This window comes from Bombus vancouverensis, chromosome 14, assembly GCF_051014615.1.
Source record: "Bombus vancouverensis nearcticus chromosome 14, iyBomVanc1_principal, whole genome shotgun sequence".
In the NCBI taxonomy this organism is placed as follows: Eukaryota; Metazoa; Arthropoda; class Insecta; order Hymenoptera; family Apidae; genus Bombus; species Bombus vancouverensis.
This window is the reverse complement of record NC_134924.1, coordinates 6,955,568-6,978,453: the sequence shown is the minus strand read 5'-3', so window position 1 is coordinate 6,978,453 and position 22,886 is coordinate 6,955,568. Positions and strand designations below refer to the sequence as shown.

At 40.0% G+C, this 22,886-nt stretch overlaps 1 protein-coding gene across 1 annotated transcript in view; it reads right to left on the bottom strand.

Moving 5' to 3' along the window:
* amon (prohormone processing protease amontillado) overlaps nucleotides 1–22,886 on the bottom strand; it is a 38,874-nt gene that overhangs the window by 6,883 nt on the left and 9,105 nt on the right. The window contains 7 exon segments of the mRNA XM_033339012.2: nucleotides 190–290; nucleotides 4,655–4,867; nucleotides 9,437–9,701; nucleotides 12,720–12,796; nucleotides 15,662–15,699; nucleotides 18,635–18,899; nucleotides 19,776–19,880. Of these exon segments, the coding sequence (XP_033194903.1) occupies nucleotides 190–290; nucleotides 4,655–4,867; nucleotides 9,437–9,701; nucleotides 12,720–12,796; nucleotides 15,662–15,699; nucleotides 18,635–18,899; nucleotides 19,776–19,880 (1,064 nt within the window).

The window sequence follows — 22,886 nt, the reverse complement described above, 5'->3', positions numbered from 1 at the left end:
GTAGATCGTTGTCTCGATGGAAAAATTTAATTCTTTTTTCGCGTAGAATCACCCCCTTTCCGCTTGTACCATCAGTTACCAACCACCCTATCATATCACTGTAAGAATATATAATACACAGGACAATCTGTGGCGAGAGGAGATCAAAGAATTCTTCGACATAATATTAAAATTGACTGGCGCACTTACTTGGCTTCGAGGGCAAGTGCAAACACTCCCGCAGCCTCGGGTGCAGCGGCTGAGGTTCCGCTGTGCGTCGTCGTGCATTTACCGTAAAGGTCAGTGGTGGCCTGGAAAAAAGAAAAGGAAAATATATCGTCTAAATGCAATTGCAAGTCAGTAACCGCTCTCTCTCTTTCTCTCTCTCTTTCTTTTTCTCATTTACCGGCTGAAATTAGAACGTACTTTAACTGTTATTTGCATTTTAATGACCCTACAGCACGTTTTAATTGTAATTACGTTTTCAAAGCGTCCTCTGTATTCACGTAGGTAGTTTGTCATGCGCCTGTTACCCGGAAGATTTTAAGTGACGGAATTTTGAATGCTCTTTTAGCGGGTTTTCTTCTCGACGCTCGGTCCGTTGTTCGCAATGCAGCGTAATATTTTCGCGTTTCCAAGCGAGACGGAAGCACATGAGAACGTTGAATCGCGCACGAGCTAATCCGAGTATCGTACGCTGCCATTATATGGGAATAGTTTCGACTTGAAACGATCGTAAAAAGCGTGGATCGTTCGAGAAGATTGAACGTAGCAATTCGTACAGAAGGAATTAAACGTTCTATTTCCAAACGTTGTAATTTCCTCGAGTGCAATCGCGCGTGTTCCGCGTATATCGAGAAAGTTTCTATAAATATATGCGATAAAGTTGCTATAAATATCCGCCAGTAATCGTTTCAGTGAACCTCCGCTTGAGACTAAGCACATCCTTATGTGGTGAGGTAATTCAAAAATCGACCATTTCTTAATAGTGCAGCCGGTTCTGGCAATTTCTTGTAAGAACTGAAATTTTATAAAACGTTTCTACAAGCGTGCGAAATACCTTGGCGAGCTACGGTGAATTGTTGAAAATACAGCGATACAATTTGGAAGGGGAAGAAGAAAAAAGTAAATGCGAAAAGAATCGATTGGATCGAAATAAAAAAGTAATCCCTTTCTTTCACTTAGCACGCAGACGATCGGCATTGGAATAAATCTTATTTGAAAGTGGTCCTTGTAATCCGTGCCATGGACGTCCACCCCCATTTTCTCTCCTTTATTTTCCCCCTCGCTCAACCGTGAAATTTTCGTGGAACAGAGAGAGAGTGCAGGAAATCCGAGCGGACCGTGTTCATCCATAAAGTCCCGGCTATCGAGCGCAAAAACGTTCAGGAACGAGGGCAAAATCTATTCAGGAACATGCTCGCCGCTGATATGGGTGTTGTGAACGAAACGACGTGACACGTTGTTAACAACCAGTTTATACAAGATTATCGAAAACAGAGTCTTGTTATCGTGGAACTCGCGTTTCGTCCTCGACCACGTCAGCCTAAACTTCCTTCGTTAACTTTCGTGTTTAAATATCGATTTCTCTCGAGCGTGCTTCATGAAGTGGTTGGCAACATCAAACAGTATCTTTTATTTAACTCTTATCTGTTCACTTCTTCTGCCTCTTTCCGTGCTTTTCATCGTTATGAAATGACGAGCTCGTTCGATTTTCCGGCTTCATAAATTCAAACGATCGATATATTTCTCCATTTGATTTAGCGATATACTCGGATCCTCGAATCACACCTGTTCGCTCCTTTTGTCATTCTACGTGCCTTGTTGTTACGGGTTGACTGCTTTTCACGAGGATCGTTCTCGTTGAGTCAATAAAAGAAAGGAACCACGAATAACAGCGGCAATCCTTCTTTTCACGCGAGGAAGCTTCCATACCAGAGCATCTATCGACGATGAGCGTCCATAAAGCCGCGGTATAAAGTTTACGAGCAAATCAGAAAAGCTTTCATGAGCTAAGAACAGGAATCTCTCGTCCCCCGTTAATCCCTAGCGATGAAAACGATCTTCTCGCGAGTTACGCTTCCGCCAACAGCCTTTCTTTCAGCTGACATGTGCAGGAAGGCGAAGATATGGTTTAATATTCCATCTTGTTTCGCATATCGATCCAACGTCTCTGGAGGATAATGTGTGTCCATGTCCTCGTATCGAATACCTATTCTCTCGTCCCAATTCCTAGAATACGTCAACTAGTCGCAAAGCCCAAGTTGATCTATAATTTTCAAACATCCCGTAAGCAAGATATCTCAGATTGAACGAGCGCAAAGTGTCTCGACACGACTAACCATCAGACTAACCATCTAATCTCGTCTTTGCTGCACGAATAATAAGGACCGTGCCGGGGCAAAATTTCATTCCAGTTCGCGATCATCTTCCCTCTTCTCGTTGCTGTTCCTCGCCTCTGAAAGTGGGTAACCATCTAGGAGTTTTATACGATAGTTACTCTGGAGAGTACTTTCAAATTGTGTATACACTTAGGACTAGCTTCGAGAATTCTTACTTTAAGATAGACGATGGAAAAACTTGCACGTTTTCTTATATGTTTTATAAGCAATTCCTCGTTCGCTGAAGCGAGTGATAAAACTGTAAAACAGCACGTTCAGATGCAGTGCTCGCTTCACGATAAACACTTTCGTCGCCAACTGGTGATAATTTTTCTCTCAAATGGATATTTACCACACAGGAAGATCCACGTAAAGTTAACAGGAAATTAAATTCAACGTTCGCACGGCCTTTACGCGCCAACGACATTTTTCCTGCTTTTTAAACGAAGACGCCTCTATTTACCAGAGGATACGTGGCGCTCCTGCTGAGCAACCGGGAGTTCTTCTATTTCCCCAGCCAGCATTTCGCCCATATTATTTCAGCAGGATGCTCCTCAATTCCCTAGACTAGCGTGATCTACTGCTGCGTTAAAAGTGGCCCACGTTAAGCACCGTAATAACGCTGGAAAAATGCAGCGCAGGAGTTGAAACAGGTAATTCCCTCTGATCCTGCCATCATACATTCATAAACTTCTTATCTTAACTTCCTTCCACTTGATAGGTAAAAGGAACCAGTCTTGTCGAGCCGTGGAATAAAATTTCGACGAGAGCCTTCTTACGATATCACTTATACCCTTTATCGTGCGCCGAGTGAACTGTAAAAAATTGACGAGCTTTCTCTTCGTGTGTGCTCACGCCTACACGTTGCCCGACGGCATTTTATACCTCGCTATGCGATATTATACTTCCTACCTAGATCTTTATCCCAATTTAACAGCTCCTTCTTTCAATTCGCCAGTTCGTTTTTTTCGTCCATCTCGCGAGCACGAACAAGAAGGATCGTATTACGATCATCGATGGTTGTTGATATTTCGCAGCCGAAATACGATATTCGTCCTCAGTCAATTTATCTATTTCTTAGAAAATCGGCTTTGACCAAGGTCCGCTTTCGTCGACTTTCTTCTTCGTTTTTTTCTTCTTTGAATCTCAACATCATTCGCTGAAAGGAAGGTTCGTGCAATCGGAAGACGCAGATATATATATCGGGTGACCTGACACCGAGGTAACACGAACTGCCACTGTTATCCACTCTAATTAGAGAGTGACCTTTGTCTGGTCATTAACTAACAATCCGGTAACAAAGCAATTTTCCAAGTAGGTGCAAGTTGCGCTACGTCGAGAAATAAGAATCACTGTTACTGTTTCTTCGTACAGTGGACACGACTTTCAACGCTGTTTCGTCTTGTTCGTTTGCGCGTTCATTTACTACACGAGGGAACATATTAATATAATAAACCAAGTGTGAAAATTGTAAGATATATTTGATAAGAAAATATCGAAAGAAACGCGGGAAATGTCTACGAGATGTTAACATGGTTCGTTCGAGTCGCACGTACCAGCGGAGCAGCAAGATTCTTGGCTCGTGTTCACGAAATTAACTTATTTTTACTTGAGTCCTCGCGTATTTCCTCCGCGAAGCTGGAATTCTTTCCGCCGTGTTCCAGATACTTGCGAAATTGCGTTATCGTGACTTCGACCGCAACTCGAATAGCAAATTCCACAAACATGGCTTGTAACTTCGTGTACGATGAGATGGCACGTTGCAAACGCTTCGCAAAAATATCGAAGATTCTAAGGAAACTTTATAACAGAAAGACTGTCGAAAATTAATCGAAAGTTTAACACACTTCGAAGGATAAATACAAACTTTCTATACAATAATCGCGCCGCTAAATTGTTTAAAAGGATATTAAACGTCGAGGAAAGAATATAAAGAAACGTCGAATCTTCTAATTTTCTACGACGAATCATCGAATTCCGATAATCCTCGAAACTCTTCAAAGTTCTCGTCTTATCCTCTGATTCTTATCCTAAGTCTATAAGACTTTCAAAATTCATAAATATTTGGAGAGTTCGAGGCATTAACGTCGTCTAAAGACCCTCCGTAATCCCAGTTCTACACATATTTCCCATAAGATACCCCGCCAGTTCTATACATATTTCCCATAAAATACCCCAGTTCTATACGTATATCCCATAAAATTGTTAGAGCCCTCGAATCTCACGAATCCATTAAAAATCCCCTAAAATTCGAGCAAGCTCGCAGAGTCTGTGGTACGTTTCATGCCACTTACTACTCCAATATTGGGATCCTTAGCGCCGTTGCTGAACGTCGAGGCCAAAGTACTCGAACAGCTCTCATCGTAATGAGCGTTTTGCCCGTCGTTGATGGCGCTGTTAATACTAATAGTCCACATACTCGCTGCATAGCCATCGCAATTGCAGTCGTCCTCTTCACCGCCGTCACCGGAAGCCCACACGTAAATGTTACCTAATCCTCTTCGACCCTGTGAACCAGGTATATCCAGTTTATCAAACATTAAACGTGTAAAATCTCTGTTAACTTGTAGACAATTTAAATTCTCATTTAAATTACGCTCGAGTTGTTTTGGCCAAAATTATAATGACTCGCCTCTACTACTGCTCGTTACGCGGTTAAATTTAATTCTAACGACAAGGACATTTTACATTTAAAATTAACCGAAAAAGTCAGCGAATAAAAGTTAGTTTCATACTTCTTTTTTCTGTCTGGGGCTTGACAAATATCTTGCAAGTAAAATTGCCATACGTTCCATTTCCGCGAGAACTACGATGAAGTTTCTCGATTTATTGGAATTTAAGAGACCAGTAGTATTTCTTCTTAGAAGTATTTCTCAAATATAACGAAGATGAAAGATCGTAGCGCAGAAACACGTACACTTGGAGTTTATTTCTCGGTCGACAGCTACGTCCCCGAAGAACTTCCGCTCCCAATTGGCTGGCAGCGCGGCGTAACAACCTGTCACAAATCGAGTGTGTGACGACTGGTTGTTAAGGGGAAATTCCGAAACGGGAGACGTGGTCCCTGAAATATCCGTGAACAGAGCGGATCTTGACACTTATCGATTGATGCTTCTGTCGTTCTCAGCGAAAGATCGTCATAGGGCGGTGTAATTGGAAAATAGAAGTTGCCGAGCAATTGGAAAAGTTCGATGGAAATTAATTAAGAATCGACGAGCGTGCTTTTTAATACACGCTTCCTCGACATAGTTTGAAAACACGAGATCAAACTAATTTGCAACAACGGGACGAGCACAACGCAAATAAACATACGAGATTCGACGAAATGAATTACTCGGCTAATTAGTAGTAGTCACGTTCACGCTACGAGTACGATAAACAGTTACGCGTCGATCGACGTTCCAGCTTCCAACGAGTCCTCGAACATCTCGTTCCGATTCTCGTAATTACATTCCAAATCTAATGATCGCCGCGAGCCATCGACAGCAATAAATACGAATGCAGCTGCTTTTCTTCGAATCTGTCTAATCCTTGCCTCTAAATTACACAGTTAGAATTATCGTGATGGGGAAAAGTGATCGTAAGCTACGTCCGTGGCTTTTACACGAATCGATTTCATTATCTCGGTAATTAAGTCTACTCGACTACGCCGTCTTTTCGATGAAAATTATCGACGCTTTCGTTCGCAATGACGTGGACACTGATTGGATTCGAAGCAATTATTGGCTACTCGTTCGTGGTTTATGGGAATTGCGGAAACTCGAACAGGTCGGGTTCTCTCGGAAAAATCGAAGCACGTCTTGCGTGTTCTCCCTTCAGAGTTCGAAACACGTACTTATTACATGCTTGACAAATCCAATTCCATCTACGACGTGTACAACACGACGTTCGTTCGGAACTTTTGGAATCTCGATAACTTTGCTTGTAAAATAAATAATTCTACCTTTATCCTGTATGCTACCCACGATAAAAAATTTAAAATAGGACGATGATCTTGATAAAGAAGTCGTGAAAAAGATGGGCACGTCGCGAGTACGTTCTGTCGAGGAAGACTTTAATTACTCGATGTTATTCACGCTATACGCGAAACTCTGACGAATAGTAGCGAACCAAAGGATGTATTCATGAGCTTTCACGCAGAACGATCGATGGAGTCGAAGGATACTTTGTTTACAGACGGCTTGAAAGCACCGTTGAGCAACTTCCGTTGACGTGACGACCGTCAGAAATTCACGGCGCAATTACAAAGTTAATTAGGACACCGTTTCTGCAAAGACGAAGTTGGCGAATTAACTTTATTACCTCTTGACCTTTCTTCCCATGGAAAAACAAATTCTCTCGATTGAAGACGGAAGACGAAGAGAGAGAGAGAGAAAGATTTGATAATTAAAAGAAACTTCGGTAGAAGTTGCATACGAACAGCGTTCAAACTTATTATAACTCGTGAAATATTGAAAATTGCGACAGGCCGAGCAACGATAAAAATTATGCAATTAAATCGTCGTATAATATTGTTAGGAGAGTAAACAGAGGAAAGCATGATAAGTAAATTAAACGTGGGAAATATAAATAGCGACAGAGGGTGGAAATGCTAAGCATCAAAAAAATATCAAGGAAAATATGAAAGCTGAAATGTCGTAACGTTTTTAGCGAAAACACGGAAATCTCTGCGAACACGGTATACGCGTATCCTGGAAATTGCCGTATGTGCCGCTGGAGTACGTGATTCGAACTACAGAGGAAGCAACTTTGATAAAAGGAAGACACATATTCTTTACGAGAACAAATTTCACGGTGGAATTATCGTTAAATAAGAAACGTCGTAGAAACGTCTCGTAAATACTATGGCTTGCGTAAATTACATAAACCATAGCTTAAACTTACGTCATATATACTTGTAAAATGGAGAAGCACTAAAGGTTGAACTTAGTCCCTCGAGTTTTGCCCGCAAAAGATTACTAGAATTCCAGAGTAAATCTATTAGGCACTTTAAGCCGTGTGGCTGAATCAATTTCGATTCATGCAGATATTTCACGTTTATTACTTTCCAAGTTACACTTTCCTGTACTATTGTTCTGTCCAACTATATGAATGATTTTATCTCTTGTCTCTGTTTTTATAAGTACAATTATTTATTGTACAGAGATAAAAGCTTTTTCAATCGACTCTTCTCTTTATTCGGTAAAATAAAATATTCACTGTGCGAGAGTTAAATCAGATTAAGCAGAAATAATATAAAATAAAAGTTGCGTGCGATGCAACATTATTGAAAATATTAATAAAGCGTGTTATTGTTTCATCAATTTACAAAAAAATATGTTGGAACGGCAGATGCATCGTAAAAGCTTGTTACACAGATCAGAGGTAGAAAAAAAGTTCCTATAATTCGAGCGAAACGTTTCATCGTACAGTGATGGAAAAGAAGATTCAATTTCATAAAATTTCATAAAATTGTAGATGGGAGAAAAAGTAATAAAGAATTAAATTGATTTTTGAAATTTCTTTTCGTAAATACAGTGGAAGTTCAATAAAATTTAACAACGCGAATTGACTGAAAAATAAATTGCAAATGAAATATCGCAACTTTCGACACCAAAAAATAGCAACGGATTAAATTGAATCGATTTTTGAAATTCCTTTTCGTAAATACAATGGAAGTTCAATAAAATTTAATAACGCGAATTGACTGAAAAATAAATTGCAAATGAAATATCGCAACTTTCGACACTAAAAAATAGCAACGGGTTAAATTGAATCGATTTTTGAAAAATGCAGGGATTTTGAAAATCCCTTTCGTAAATGCAATGGAAGTTCAATAAAATTTAATAACGCGAATTGACTGAAAAATAAATTGCAAATGAAATATCGCAACTTTCGACACCAAAAAATAGCAACGGATTAAATTGAATCGATTTTTTAAATTCCTTTTCGTAAATGCAGTGGAAATTCAGTAAAATTTAACAACGCGAATTGACTGAAAAATAAATTGCAAATGAAATATCACAATTTTCGTACACAAACTAAAAGTTCTACCTTCGTTACAACAGTTGCAATCGAAGTAACTGTAACATGATTTTCAGCGTATTCAGCCGACAAAGAAAGTTCAGTTGGTTAACTAACGACAACAAAACACATTAACTTCACCGTGGAAACCGATCCTGGTTTAATACCATTTGCCAACGTCACGTTTTGTGTTCGAAACTAGCAACTAGATAACATTCGTCCCCACAAGATACAATATCAGAAACAGATTGCGTATCGTAGAAACGAATCACGGCAAGTTCCTCACGGGGAAGTTCCTCTGTGCCCTGCCTGAATCGCGATACGTTACTGAAATATGGATGACACGTATCGTGGGTGAAACGGCTGTCACAGTGTGTTTATCAACGTAAAAATTACATTCCGCTGTTTCCATAAAAGTTTCAAATGGAGCGCGCTAAAGTCCCCTCTCATGAGAAATCAGAACGCTATACGGTGATGGCTCGCGTAAAGGTCACCACGGTTTTAACGTAGAATGAAATCCAAAAGCAACTTCAAACCAACACCAAACAGTAAACGTGTCAAAACGACATCGAGCAGATCGATAATTTATTATGTTTGAACAGAATTTCATCGGTTATACCAAACGGTTTTACCAATGATGTTCGTTACCAAAATCTCATCGATAACGCAAATTTGTATATTCCATGGTGATGCGAATTCGTACAGCGATGAGCGATGTAATCACATGATGATTGCACAGCAGGAACGTAAAAGTTAAAAACAGACACGATTTATCGTTGTACTGCTTTCTTTTACTTGCTTCTACGCTCTGTGTTCCGACGATTAAAATTCCTTTAGACACCGATTTTGCAACATAAAATGACAGATTTATCGAACCAGAAACTTTTCCATATTTCTCTATGTTCTACGGTTACAGAGTTTGGAAGGTAGCGATAAATAATCGAGCAAGTTTCAAGGTACGGGGGTTAATCCGTCTCTCCCTCCCTCTCTCCCTCCCTCTGTCTCTCTCAGGACGTTAAGAAGATCCTATGGGTGATGTAGAAGAGGGTAAAAAACGTGATACTAATACGCACCTCGTTAACGCCACGCACGATGGCCCTCATCGTCGCATTTCGCGGCCCGTCCACGGTCTTTCCGTCGTCCGTCGGTCCCCAAGAGGCGCTATAAATGTCTATGAGGTCAGGTTCGTGTCCCATGCTGTTAGCTTCGATCAGGTCGGTCATGTAAGGCTGATCCAACATTCGGATCCCAGCGACTTTCGAGTCGTAAGCTACGCCCACGCCGCAGACGCCGTTGTCCCGGGCTGCTGCCACCTCGCCGGCGCATCTGGTTCCGTGGCTTTCAAGAAAAATAACACCTTAATTAGACCCGCCGTGTCTGCGTGACAGGGAAAATGTTTTTACTACAGATTCTCCGTGCTGGGAATCTGGGTGTTGATTATCGGATGATTAGCAGCGATTAGAGCGTGTAAATCGAATTGAAGAGACTCGATTAGTTCGTGGATCTGGATTATCAGAGTTCGTAGAAACGTTAGAGCGAGGAATTTCATAGAGGGAAAAACGAACTATCGTTTTCCTCCTTCGAATCGTCTACACGGTAGTCCTCCTTCGGTTATTCGTTGCTTGTGCAACGCTGAAGGCAATAAATTGGCAAAGAAACAAGACGGGTGAAATGAAAACAAACGATGCACGAGATTTGAAAAGTTCTTTCCCTGTTGGTTCATCGCAATCACGAATAACGTATCGCCACGAAACGGATACAATCCTCTTAAATGAGAATTTATGAGCGATCGCGTCACAAGCGTACTCGCGTCGCGAACTCAAGAACAGTCAAAGGAACGCCATAGTCGATACCTGAAAGAACGTTTAATGAAAATTTTATTGCGGCAAATTTGCCGTTGGAAAATTACCAAGAACGTTTACCGCTTAATAAGCTGCCTTTATTGCTGTGTACGTCAGGTTGAAACAGCTGCGAACTGAACAAGCGCATCTGGTACCAGAGGTACCGCAAATGGGCCACGACAAATACGATTTTATTATACAATCCGTAGCCAAGACGATCTACAATTGCCTGTGATAACATGCTGCTGGCGTTTATAACCTTTGTATTTTCTAATTAAAACAAAATTAAATGAATATTCCCTATTACATGGTATCCCTTCGATTCGAGCTATAGAGCGATATTCATTCGAATCAAATTAATTCCCATCTCAATGGTTAAACGATCATTTGTCGTGTGACGTCTTCGCCATTAAATCTCAGCCAAGCGGGTTAAATTACACCCAAAGTAATTAACGAAAGGACGAGTGGAACAGCAAGTCACGACGATCTTTGAATATACCGTGCGACTAAACTAAAAAGCGGGGAAACCGAGACACGGCTATTTATCATAGAAATTAATCAAGCAAAATTCCAATTAATAATTAATAATAATTACAGAGAACAGACAGCGTTCGTTAGAAGTTTGATGACATTCAAAATTTTATCAGGCTCGTCTTCTCAAAAATTTTAAGGATGCAGTACCTTCCTTAACTTACATTCCATCTTTGATTTTCTCTTCTAAAAGTCCATCTATCGTGAACGCGGGCGGAACTACCAAACGTCTGATCAAATACTCCTCAAAGCAATACCGCGTGACTATCAGTTTCGCTGACGACAAACGGATAAAGCATGCGACACGATATTGCATTGAGCAAGTGGAGGCGCAAACGAAGCGTTCAGAAGACAGAAAGCGAACTGCTGAAAGCTTCGCGTGTACCACGATACAGCGGAGATATTGGGAAAGACGTGGAATCTCGCGATTCTCGAGTCCAAGTCGCGACGCAAACGTTCCAACGAATTTTATCGTTCGCTTTATCACGCCCACTCGATTCTCTTTCGTCACGTTCCTGAAAGCTTTAGAGTCCAGCTTTATTACAGCGTTCTGATTGAGCCAATAAAATCGAGTAGTGCACGTCATAAAGAGGATATGAACGACTTTGTCGCAGACGTATCAACGTCCAAATCGAGGCGATCACCGTGAAACGCCCGTCTCATTTTCCATCAAGCTTTTCACACACACACACACATACACACACAGAGTAAGAACGATGAATTACGTTAAGACGGGGTCATGGTGTAATGCCACATCGGATTGACAAATTCCTCGTAGAGGCGGTGCAGAAAGCGTTTTAATCAATTCCTCGTTTATTCGCTGAATAAACTCGTTTCCTTCGATTAAACGAAGAATCGAATTATAGATACGCTCGCTGAATATACGAAACGAAGCGTGATTCGTTAAATTCTTCGCTCCGTTGGGAAATTCAGTGAATCATTAATAGAGTTGTGGACGATTGTCTAGAAGTTCTTTCTTGATGAACTTGTTCCAACAGAGATCCATGTTTCTCTGTCGAAACATGCAAAGCGGAAAGGTTAAAGGGGAAAGATTCGACAGAGAGATATTTGAGAAACGAAAAATGTTTCATCTCGAAGGACGAGTACCGATGGAAAATAGGCAACTCGTATGATAAATTCCCTTACTGAGATACTTTATAAGAACGCTGGGCGAGAAACGCTTTGAGTAGAACCGTTCGCTCGTCGTTTTAGGCTTTTCACGGTATTTATTCGAGGTAGAAAGCTCTTGTCAACGGCAGGAACTCGCAGAAATTGCTGGAAAAAGATTGCGTAAGCCATCGCGGGAAATAAATGATGGGTTCATGGAAACATTTTTACGTAAGAGATACGACCGCTCGACAGCTGTGCTATGGGAATTATGGAGAATAATTCTCCAAGTGAAATTAAAATAAACAGTGGAATTGGAAAAGAAATACATTAGTCTCCCTCGTCGTGATGTAGGAGGTTTTTGCGTCAAGCTACGCGATCAGTTTCTTTCCACCGTTTCATCGGATCCTCCTATCGACTTTAAATGTAAAACCGAAGAAAGGGCCGTTCTTTTCGATTCGCTAACTGAAAAGTCCATTTCTCGGTATCGAATAAAAAGTTTCATCGATTTATCCCGGCTGCAACATCGATATCCTGTTCCTTGCCTTCTTCTCGGTGACCAGTGTCACCTTCGATCACCGTGGAAAAACAACATAGAGTTGAAATAAAAACTCGAAACAATTTCCCAACGTTAATAACCATCTACCCCAACGTCCACGCTAATTGCTATCCGGTAATCATTAATTACGCGATCGTGCCGAGCTTTCGCGTTTCTCTCAAGTTATTATTAACCAAGGCCAAGCCCTTTCTAATCTTGTTAGTAAAAATAGCCGGTTGTACCTTATATAGGAAATATTTAATCCTGTAAACTTCGTTAAAATTCCACTCTGTAGATTGCAGCTTCACGGTAATACGGATTTTGTATCATTTTACTCACCTATTGAACCAATCGTCGGTATATCGTGGATACGGATAAGGATCGTTACTGCTGAAGTCGTAAGAAGCTTTGGCGTTCTAAAACATACGAAGGATTTTTCTTTAGTTTCGTTGAATCTTCCAACGAAAATGGTATCCTATTTCCTGATTACAAGGAGAATTCTAGGAATTTAAAATTGATAGAAGATCGACAACCTACGGATTTCCATCCCACGCCAATTCTTTTTTCTCATTTTAAGAAGATGAAATAAAAATACGTTACGACAGCAATTCGATTGGTAAGTATAACACGCCGGGGAATCGATATTGGTCTGAGTAGCGATATTCTTTAAGATGAAAGTTTCCTGGAGCTTTTCCAATGGATGAGAAGGTGAAGGAAATACGCTTATTTGTTCTTTCGTAACGTAACTTTTATGTGACCGCACTGCTGAAAGTTTCATCTTTGTAATTTCTATTTGTTATTTCTATTTACTTACTGCGCATTCTAAAAATTACATTCTGGTGTTATCGACTGGGAATTATCCTTTTCTTACTGTCATCCATGTTGTCGATCAGATCATGACATTATTTTATTTTATCCGACTGAGAATCGAATTCTTGTTCTCCAGGTTGATAAGCGGTAGTTCTCTCAACATTGTCATTACAATGTTCTTCATGTCAGCTTTTCCTTTTACACGGCTCTTGCAAGCTCATGCCACTTCTGTCATGACAAAAATATTACTAATATTTCATGGGTAATCTCCTCGTTGCTCTTCATAAATATCACGTTGTCAAGGGAATTTTTCGCGCATAAAATATCTCGCAAATTTGTACAACGATAAATCAGAATAAATCTCCGACAAAAATGACTAGACTTGTTGGCTTCATTAATTAATCGAACACAGAACCCAGCGACATAATTTGCGCAGCATAGGAATTCTTCCCTATTAATTTTACACCCCATAAATTCCTCGTATCCACAGACGTATCGCTCGACTATTAATCTTCGTCTTGAAAACTGCCCCTTCGGTTCATCCCTTCGTTCTTCCCAATCCCCTCCCATGTTTCTCCTCCCGTTTCACGTCCATATCACCTCATTTTTTACCCTCTAATTGAATGACATTGATAAAAATTCCAGAATCTTTAGATGTTTTAGTATAATGGCCCAACTTAACACTGACAAATTCATTGTCGTTCCTGTCATAAAAAGCACTCGACCAAACTTTATTAAATTCGCTCCATCGAATTCCTTCTTTCTTATCTGCGAATTTATCCCTCGACGACGTTGAACGACGCGGTGAACATTGTATCAGGATGAAATAGTAATTAGTTTGCCGGTTTTTATGCTGGAAAATTCCATCCTTTGTCATTTAACGTCCAGCCAACTTTCTCCCCTTATTGTCTCCTCCCTCATAAAGTTGACAACGAGCCTCTGTGACACGTGGGTGTTGCATTGTCTGTCCGCCTTTCAGCCTCCGATCTTTGGAAAAACCCTGAGAAACTTCACCCATTTATTATCTTTTCCCCCTTCACGTGTTCACGACATCTCTGCTGTTTTTATTCATGAAACGTTTCCACTGACTGTTTGCTTTAACTATATTCCACATCAACTCGACATCCCAGCACATAGGTTGAGCGCTCGTCGTCGCCGCGAAACAAAATAATTCTACGTCGCTGTTATCCAAAGTACATCTGCCAAGTATTTGCTGTAATTTCCGAGCGTGAATTCTTCAACTTCTCCTTCAGCATCATTCGACACACGTTATCGTCCTCTTTAACTAACCGCTTTTAACGCGCTGACTTTCTTGTTCCTGCAAGACATCGAGTAGATCTCGAGGAGCTAGCTAAGCTACGTGATCTGAATCGAACGTACCAGAGACTTCTGCACTCGGAAACTCGTGGCCAAGACAGCTCGTAAAACAGACTGTTCTTTCGCGAATAATGGAAATTATGTCCCTCCTCTGTCTTCGTTTATTCTCCGTAACACGTACGTCGTCGCCTTCGACGGACGATTTTTCAACTTGCAAGGCAACGACGTTTTTCTAGAGGCGCGTACTCGTCAGCAAATATGCTCGCTACCGATGCTTTCAAGATTTTTGTAAATGCCTCGTAATAAGACAAAGATGTTGGAATCAGAAGGATATTTCAGTCCAGCCGAGCAATTTCGCCGGATTTCGTTGCGAATAATTTCCAAACGATCTATATTTGAAAACAGATTAACATTCGTCATTACATGGCGTGGCAAACGATGAAATATATCGCGTACGTTGAAGATTCAGCGGCTCTAGCTTTCTACGAGGATAGAATTTCCACTCGTTAAAACGATAGAAGTTGATATTCTCTCGTCAGTTGTAATATATCGCCGTAGTAATAATTGCATTTTAACTAACAAATCGCAACAGCCGAAAAATGAAAACGTTCTAAACGTTCGTAATTGTCCCTGATAGATCTGAAGGTGCGTTATCCAAGCCGTGCGATACGTTTCCCTGTGATTTTCCATTGGGTCGGGTTTCATTTCCCAGGACAAAGACCGCTGGTAAAGACACCTCGTCGCGTTGATTAACGACGTTATACCGGGGAACAATGGCCGTCTGCTCGAGTAGATCCTGGGTAGGACATCAGTGCGACGACTGCCACAAAATGGACGCTCCGCGGATTTTTATCGTCGCCCGTTCGTCGTGATAAAATGGTTACGAACTCGATTTGAATTTCAACGCGTGCGATTCAGTATATGCTAATGTACCTTATGAATGTGTTGCGGTTACAATAGAACGCCACCGAGATGTGGCAGCAAACGCGTTGAAAGGAAGGTAAACAGAATGATCTCCCACATAATTTTTCAACCTTTCAGACATCGACTTTATAACGAATTTCTACAATATGTGTTCGGAGTATTCGCTTGAACCACGGTTACGTATAATAATCACCATACTTTCTTCTTTTGCGTATAGTGATCGTACTTACGTAGTTGTATTTTAGATCCGGATGCATGTAGTCGACCCCTGGAACAAAAATAAAGAACCGACGTTTTCAAAATAGAATACGTAATCCGGTAGACCAAGGAATAGAAACACTAGAGATACTTGAAGATTACGCCAAGTCCATTAAAAGTTTCCGCGGGCTAATCATTCGAAGAGAGCTTTAAGCCCGAGTTCCGTGTAAAGATGAAGCTTCTCTTGCAACACGACTGACCTTTTACTTAATGATTTCATCAGCGTATTCTCCAACGTTAGATATTTACATATCACGTTTGATGGGAAAGACTGAAATACTTTAAAGTCTTATAACGCGGAGTTAGTATTCCATAGTCTTATAACGCGGGATTAAAGCTGTTTCCGCTGAACGTTAAAACTTATTAATTAATATAACTTAAGATAATAAAATAAAATATAAAATACAATTAAAATAAAATAAAACATAATTAATATATCATCGTGAACCATTCAGATTGCTTCGTATTTTACCGATACTTTCATCGTAGTCGAGTCTCGATACGTTGCTAATCGAATTTCCAAATTTTTCGCGTAATCCATATGATATAGATATTCGTAGAAAAATGTGTATATTCAAGTATCGAAAAGTTTCATGAAGTACCATAGATTTAACATACACGAGATATAATTGGAGTTTCTACGACTATTGACTCGCGAATTGATGAAATTCCTGATCGTTAATCTTCTAAATCCACGAAACAATGCTTTATTCGTCGAATATTATACAATTCACTTTATTCGAACAGATTACCGGAAGATTAGGGCGAAATGATCAAAGTCAACCAAATAATGGAGCAATTTGTTTATCTAAAGTATCAACGAGTTTCGTGCGGCGTTAAACTCGTAATATTGCGTGGTCGACAACGCTAACGGCGGGATATTATCGCTATGTTTGCCGAACGATGACTGTCGGGCGAAATCGATAGAACCGAGGTAAAGCCGTAAAAGGCTAAAATCTTTAACAAGCTGTATCACGAGATATCGCAGATTACAGTTTAACAGAGACGATATCGAGGCTCTGGACTTAATAAACGATCGAGATTGGCCATCAGTTACACGCCTTTCTATCAGGAACTATCGATTGCTATTTACAGAATGGGAATTCTTCGTTAATAGCGAAAAATCCTCTTTCTTCGGAAAAAGCAACAAAATACTCGAGCATTTCTAATTTCGAGATATATTCAATTCTTATGAAACATTTAAATAAAATATTCTCTCTGCTACTGTAACGTCTAATTACATCGTAAAAGAATCATACCTAATTCAGTCATGAAGTTATGAACGTCATAACAAATGTTTTTATAGTATCGTTTAATTTTCATTGGACGATAAGCAAAGATATGAATTATTTTTTGCGACATTAGTTTAACTATGTGAGTTTAGTTCCTGACTACCAGCAAATGCATTATTATCATAGAAGTCGATGAGTGAAGTTATGACTGGCTCAATTGCTATATCACGAACAGCGATGTGGCGAAATTGTTATTTACCACGAAACGAAGTTTGTATTTTTAGAACGTTCAGTCCATACATCAACTGCCAGTGTAAATCCAACTTTTATTTGAACGTAGCGACTTCGATATATGATCCAATAACAGCCACACTAAAAAAAGGAAATAAAAAAAAAAGAAAGCAAGAAATCGTTGAAAAGTAACAAAAAAAACGAAAATCCATAGGCAAACGATGGAAACGCATATCTGTTCGTTCAATGTTCGCGAGTGGAGCACTGTTGCGATACCGAGTAACAAATATTTTGCACAGAATCCAGTCGGATATCAAGCTGGTCCATCCTTATTTATTCAAAAACGATAACTCGTTGAGAATCGGTTTCCAAAAATTGTTTACAGCAATGCAAAGAGAATAAAAAAGCCACGAGATGTCGAGTTTCGTGATTTTATAACCGAACAGAGCGATAGGATCATCACAGAATGTATCATCACAGAACTGGGTTTGTTACATCGATTTTGATCCACTAGCTATCGGCTATCGCTGAAAATCCCTCGTCTCTGTATGAAACAATGCACGATACGTACGATTCAATCAATCCACGAAGTCCAAATACAGGTTTCTCTTCGTGTTTCGTTCGCGTACATTAATATGCATGTTGCTAAAGCGATTACATTGTATCCTTGTTATCACGTTTATGGAAATAGACTAGAAGAATTTACAAAAAAGATTTACTACCCAGTTATCTTCTATTCTGCACGATACCAGTGAAAGCTATTTTCCACAAAAGATTAGAAACGAATATTAGAGTATACGAGGAAACAATGTATAACGATAATTAATGAAGCTATGTCGCGATAGCACCAGTAACTGATTACCTAGTAATGCTAGTCGACGTGCAATTAATACAACCAACCTCGGGAATACAAGACATTCATGCGTGGCGTAATTTAAGTTAAAACGTTTTCTGTTAATGAGATTTCCAGATGCCACGGGTAAAATTATGCCCGTTAAATCGCGCCAAATCGTCCTACGTATCCGTATCTACATGACCTAGAAAATACGTGTAATATGTATATGTAAAATAGTGATAATCCGCTTCCGTGATATCGTAAACGCTGCATTTCTATGCCAGTGTGAAAATCCAATAGTACGTCTGAAGTGATATCTAAATAGTTTTAGCAAGTATGTTATACAGTTCGGCAGAAGTGTATAAATACACTTAAATAAGTGTATAAATAAAGTGAAGGAAATATAATCGACAAGAGAAATAGAAAGATTGACAAAGCTCGAACCGGAAAGAACGCTACAAAATGCTACAAAATGTAAGACGGTGCAACAGAGAAACGGCCGCAACAAAGACGAGAACCAAAGGAACGAAACGATCAGCAAATACAGTAGCAGTAAGAGTTAGCGATAAGAAGATGAAATTAATAAATGGTACTATTACGCCATTATCCAAATAGTTTAAAATAAAGAAATCCAAGTGGAATCTCACCATCGTCCATTATAGCTGTGGTAACGTTTTTTCCAGTAACACCCTGAGCCCAGGCTGCCTTCACGTTCAAGTCTAACTTCGCTTTGCCACCATTTTGTCCAGTGTTCTTCAAGTACCATTGATATTGGAAGAACGGATCCGACGGATCTCTATTACCAGGATTCATTTGACTCATTTGGTACGGTGGCACGAGATTATCCACGCTGAGAGGTTTATAGCCTCTCTTCACCCTCTTGAATCCGGGTTGTTGCACCGCTGTGTGCACCTAAAACATTTATTCGAATCCACCCTTACACCAACGCGAGAACTCCGACCCCTCGAAAATGCCAAGTAGTTAATTTCTCTTTTACGAGCTTCGTCGAATGATTAATGGACGAGATCATAAATAGTCAGAATGGTCAACAGAAAAAGGGTAAAATAGCGATAAAATGGTAACGGGAACGTCAAATATTTCCCCTCGGTGGAAACCAAACGTTTTTCGAGGAGGATAAACTACAGCAAGAGGAATGCGTCTAAAGACAGATTTCGCTCGTTTTCGTTTGACATTTTCCTATGACCATTTTTCTATGACCTGAAGCAAACAATGGGAAAATAATGACTGTTTGGTTAGAGTTTCTCGCGTTCTCAGAATCGAGTAAAAGGGTCGGGAAACGGATATAGAACGATGGAAATTTATGAAAGTATAATAAAAAACGGAACGTTCTCTGCGAAGTGATCGATGACAATATCGCGGCCGCACTCAACGCGATCGAACAATCGTAATTTACCCGATCAATCTGTTCCCTTTCCAATTATGCCCTCCATGTCGCTGGAAGTTACGTATTCATTTACATTTATATCGGTAGTCCGGACGAGGCTTTTCAAACCGAGTTCCACGTATCCTCCCACGAGCCAAAGAATACGTTCCTTTGGACTTTTCAAAGCGACCTCCCGTGAAAGCTATTATTCGAAATGCTACATTGATTTTTCTAAAAGACGATAACAATCTTTTATCGATGAAATTTACGGCGAACGGTTAAAGGGACGCTTTGAGAGTGAAATTTCAGCCTTGCGAATAATAAATGTGATATGACGATGGAACGAAAATTCTATGAGAAAAAAGAAACGATAAAAACCCGGTGTATTTCAAGGAATCACTTACCAACGGATCCACTTTCAACCTTCTCATGTGAGGTACAGATCTCTTGTTCCTTGCGTGTGGTAGGGCTTTATGAACGAAGTGATATTCCGTTTGGCTGCCCAATATCTACACAGACAGGAGAACAGCAATTTATATTCGCTGCCACTTCGTTTCGTGTCACTGGTACGTTGCCTCGATCCAATTCTTGCAAGATAACGGAAGACAATTTTTATTCGATTACGCGATGAACATTCATCGACACGTAATAAGAAAGCGGTTCCAGTTGTTCAATCGTACGATCATCTCTCGAAGAAATGGAAGCGACAAACAACTAGAGAAGAAACGGCGAGACAGTTGGTTGGTTAAAGGTGACTTGGCAAGCTCGTTACCGTCTTTCCATCATCTTGGAAGGAGCAAAAGGATTCTAAGTGGCCGGACGAAGTGAAATTCACCCGTTGCTTCGCAAAAATTCCTCGATATACCTTAATCCAGACCGGATGTGCGAATAGGAGAATCCTTTCGAAACGTCGATTCGCTTAGGATATTGGAACACGTAGGTAAATAACGTGATCTGATCGAATTATGCGGAAGCGAGTTAACGTCGAACCATCGTTTCGACGATCCATTCGAGCCAATTACGGACAGATTAAGTCACCTCGGTTACGGTACGGTCTGTTATCGGATTCATAAATTATTTATCCCTCCCAATCGTTAATTCGTCTGAAAGAGGAAACGGTGGGACACGGAGAGAGGAAGGAAGAAGGGGAATAAAGGGAAATAAATAACGGAGAGAAGAATAGAGAAAAGAAGAAAGGGAGAACAGTAAAGAACGAAAATGTAGAAAGCAGAGAAGTATCTTTTCCTGTTGATTCCACGACTCAACGGCTTATACGTTATCTGAGCTTTTCGCAAAAATTAGCTATTAAAACGCTTTTTAAATTTGAAAGAATACTTATATGTTTTTTGATGAAACGCTTACGAAGAGAATAACTAATAGCCGATATCCTCTGAAATCGAGAAACTACACACGTTCGCTCCAATCCAATAATACCAGTTCTCACGGGACACGCGACACACCTTGCATTTAAATCACTCGTTTGCTAACAATTTCATCAGGATCGAGGAAGAATAAAGTAAAATTTCAATCGCATTTTAATCTTCCTATTTTACTATTAAAATAATCTTCGCTCATATACTCGAGAAATCCGATCGCTGTTCGATAATTCGATACAAAGAATTGCCGTGGCAAAGTTGAGAACTTTAACAAGAAGGAAAAGATTACAACGAGAGGCTAACACGTGGACGATATCGATGGAGACCTACACGTGACCATATCACAGGATATCTCATTATTGATGATATTGGAATCCTCGTACATATAGGTGTCTTGAGTCGACGCATCTTATTCCATTCCATATCCCATTCCCGATACACAGCCACCTTCCAATGCTACTTATTCGTGTACAAGCTCGATTCTAACTCAAGGACTAGTGCAATTTTCTGTAAAAGCCATCGACGAATTTCTCTCCGCATGATGCTAATGAAAAACTACAAACTACTTGGAAGCTTTAAAAAGTATTGGATCGTCCGAAAAGTTTCTTTCGTTTCATAAGGCGATAATAAATGAACAACAATTTCTGTTTTATATTATTTTATCGAATTAGGTATGATCCATTTTGTTATATTTCTATTATTACATATTCGTGCGTAATTCAATAAACTAATATAAAAGAAAAAACATTGTGCGTCTATTATTCTCTTATAAAACGAAAGAAACTTTTCGGGCAACCTAATATTAGTTACTAAACACGTGTTGTTATGAAAAAAAAAATTGTTCCTGTAATTTTCCATTCTTAGCGTTTGAGATCTACCTTTGACGATTTCGATGTTCTTCTAACGCACGACTATATTAAGAGAATAGAAAAATGAAAAGAAAAACAGAGAAGAAGAATATTTCGAATCGTGATTGCTTTTGAAATCTAGCGTGAAATTTAGCTTTAAAAACTACAACAGCTACTGTAACGAATATTAACTGACACTCGAAATAAAATCCTGGACGTGATAATTTAATACGATCCACGTTATGAAAATTCTTCGTTAATCGCGTTATACGAGTCATCTTCCATTTTCAAGCTTCAAAGAGATTCTTTCTTTTTTTTTTTTCTTCCATTCAAACAGCGAAATCCCAGTTTCCTCTGAGGTACGAGGAAAGGAACAGACGAGGGACATATTTTTTTAACAGACTGGAAGAAATTAATGGGGTGGAGAGATAGATGGAATGGCAGATCGATCGAGCAATAGACTCCGGTAGCTTTTTCGGTAAAAGGAAGGTGAACCGCGACGAAGAGAAACCAGGGACCGACAGTGTCTTATCATCCAGTTCTCGGCTCACGATATTCAATTTCCATGCGTGTGTCGCGTCATGGTTACCCTGCAGTCGTTTCAAAAATAACAACAGCGCGATCGATGCTCCGCAAGAGTCGATATCGAACCGAGCTACTTCGTTAATTACGCGGTTCCTCGGCAACTATCAATGCTTTACCGCCGTTTGTAAATTTCCTTGAATATCGACAGGTGAAGATACAACGAAGCAACGTTGATTAACGATGAACTAACTTTCCGGTAGGATACTTGTCGCGAAGTTACTTACAACATGAAAGCGTTGATTCGTATCGAAGAGGAGATCAAAGGCGATCGTCGCTCGATGCCACGAATTTGTAAGATAAATAACGCGGTAAATGGTAAGAAAGTTCCGTATGTAAGTGCGATCACCAGCCGAGGCAATATCCAGACAAATCTGTTATCCGAGAAACGTGATGGTTGCCGCGAATTCCAATATCAGGAGGCGCGAATACGCGTAGGACGTCAACGAGAGGTTGGTGGAAAAGAATTTTCTCATTTTGACGCCGATTCTCGTGCATCGTTGCTTTTATCCTGAACTCTGTGAAACCATGTTTTCAATGAAACGGGTTATGATACTTTTATAAAAGAGGAGATTTAGGTAAGTCGCAACAACGAAAAGATAAATCGCCTCCTTTCAAACTCCGATGTTTCAGTGCGTATACGAATTTGATCGTAACAAAGTTCTGTTTTTCATATTCGTTTGAAACATTTTCGTACTCCTTTTCACCT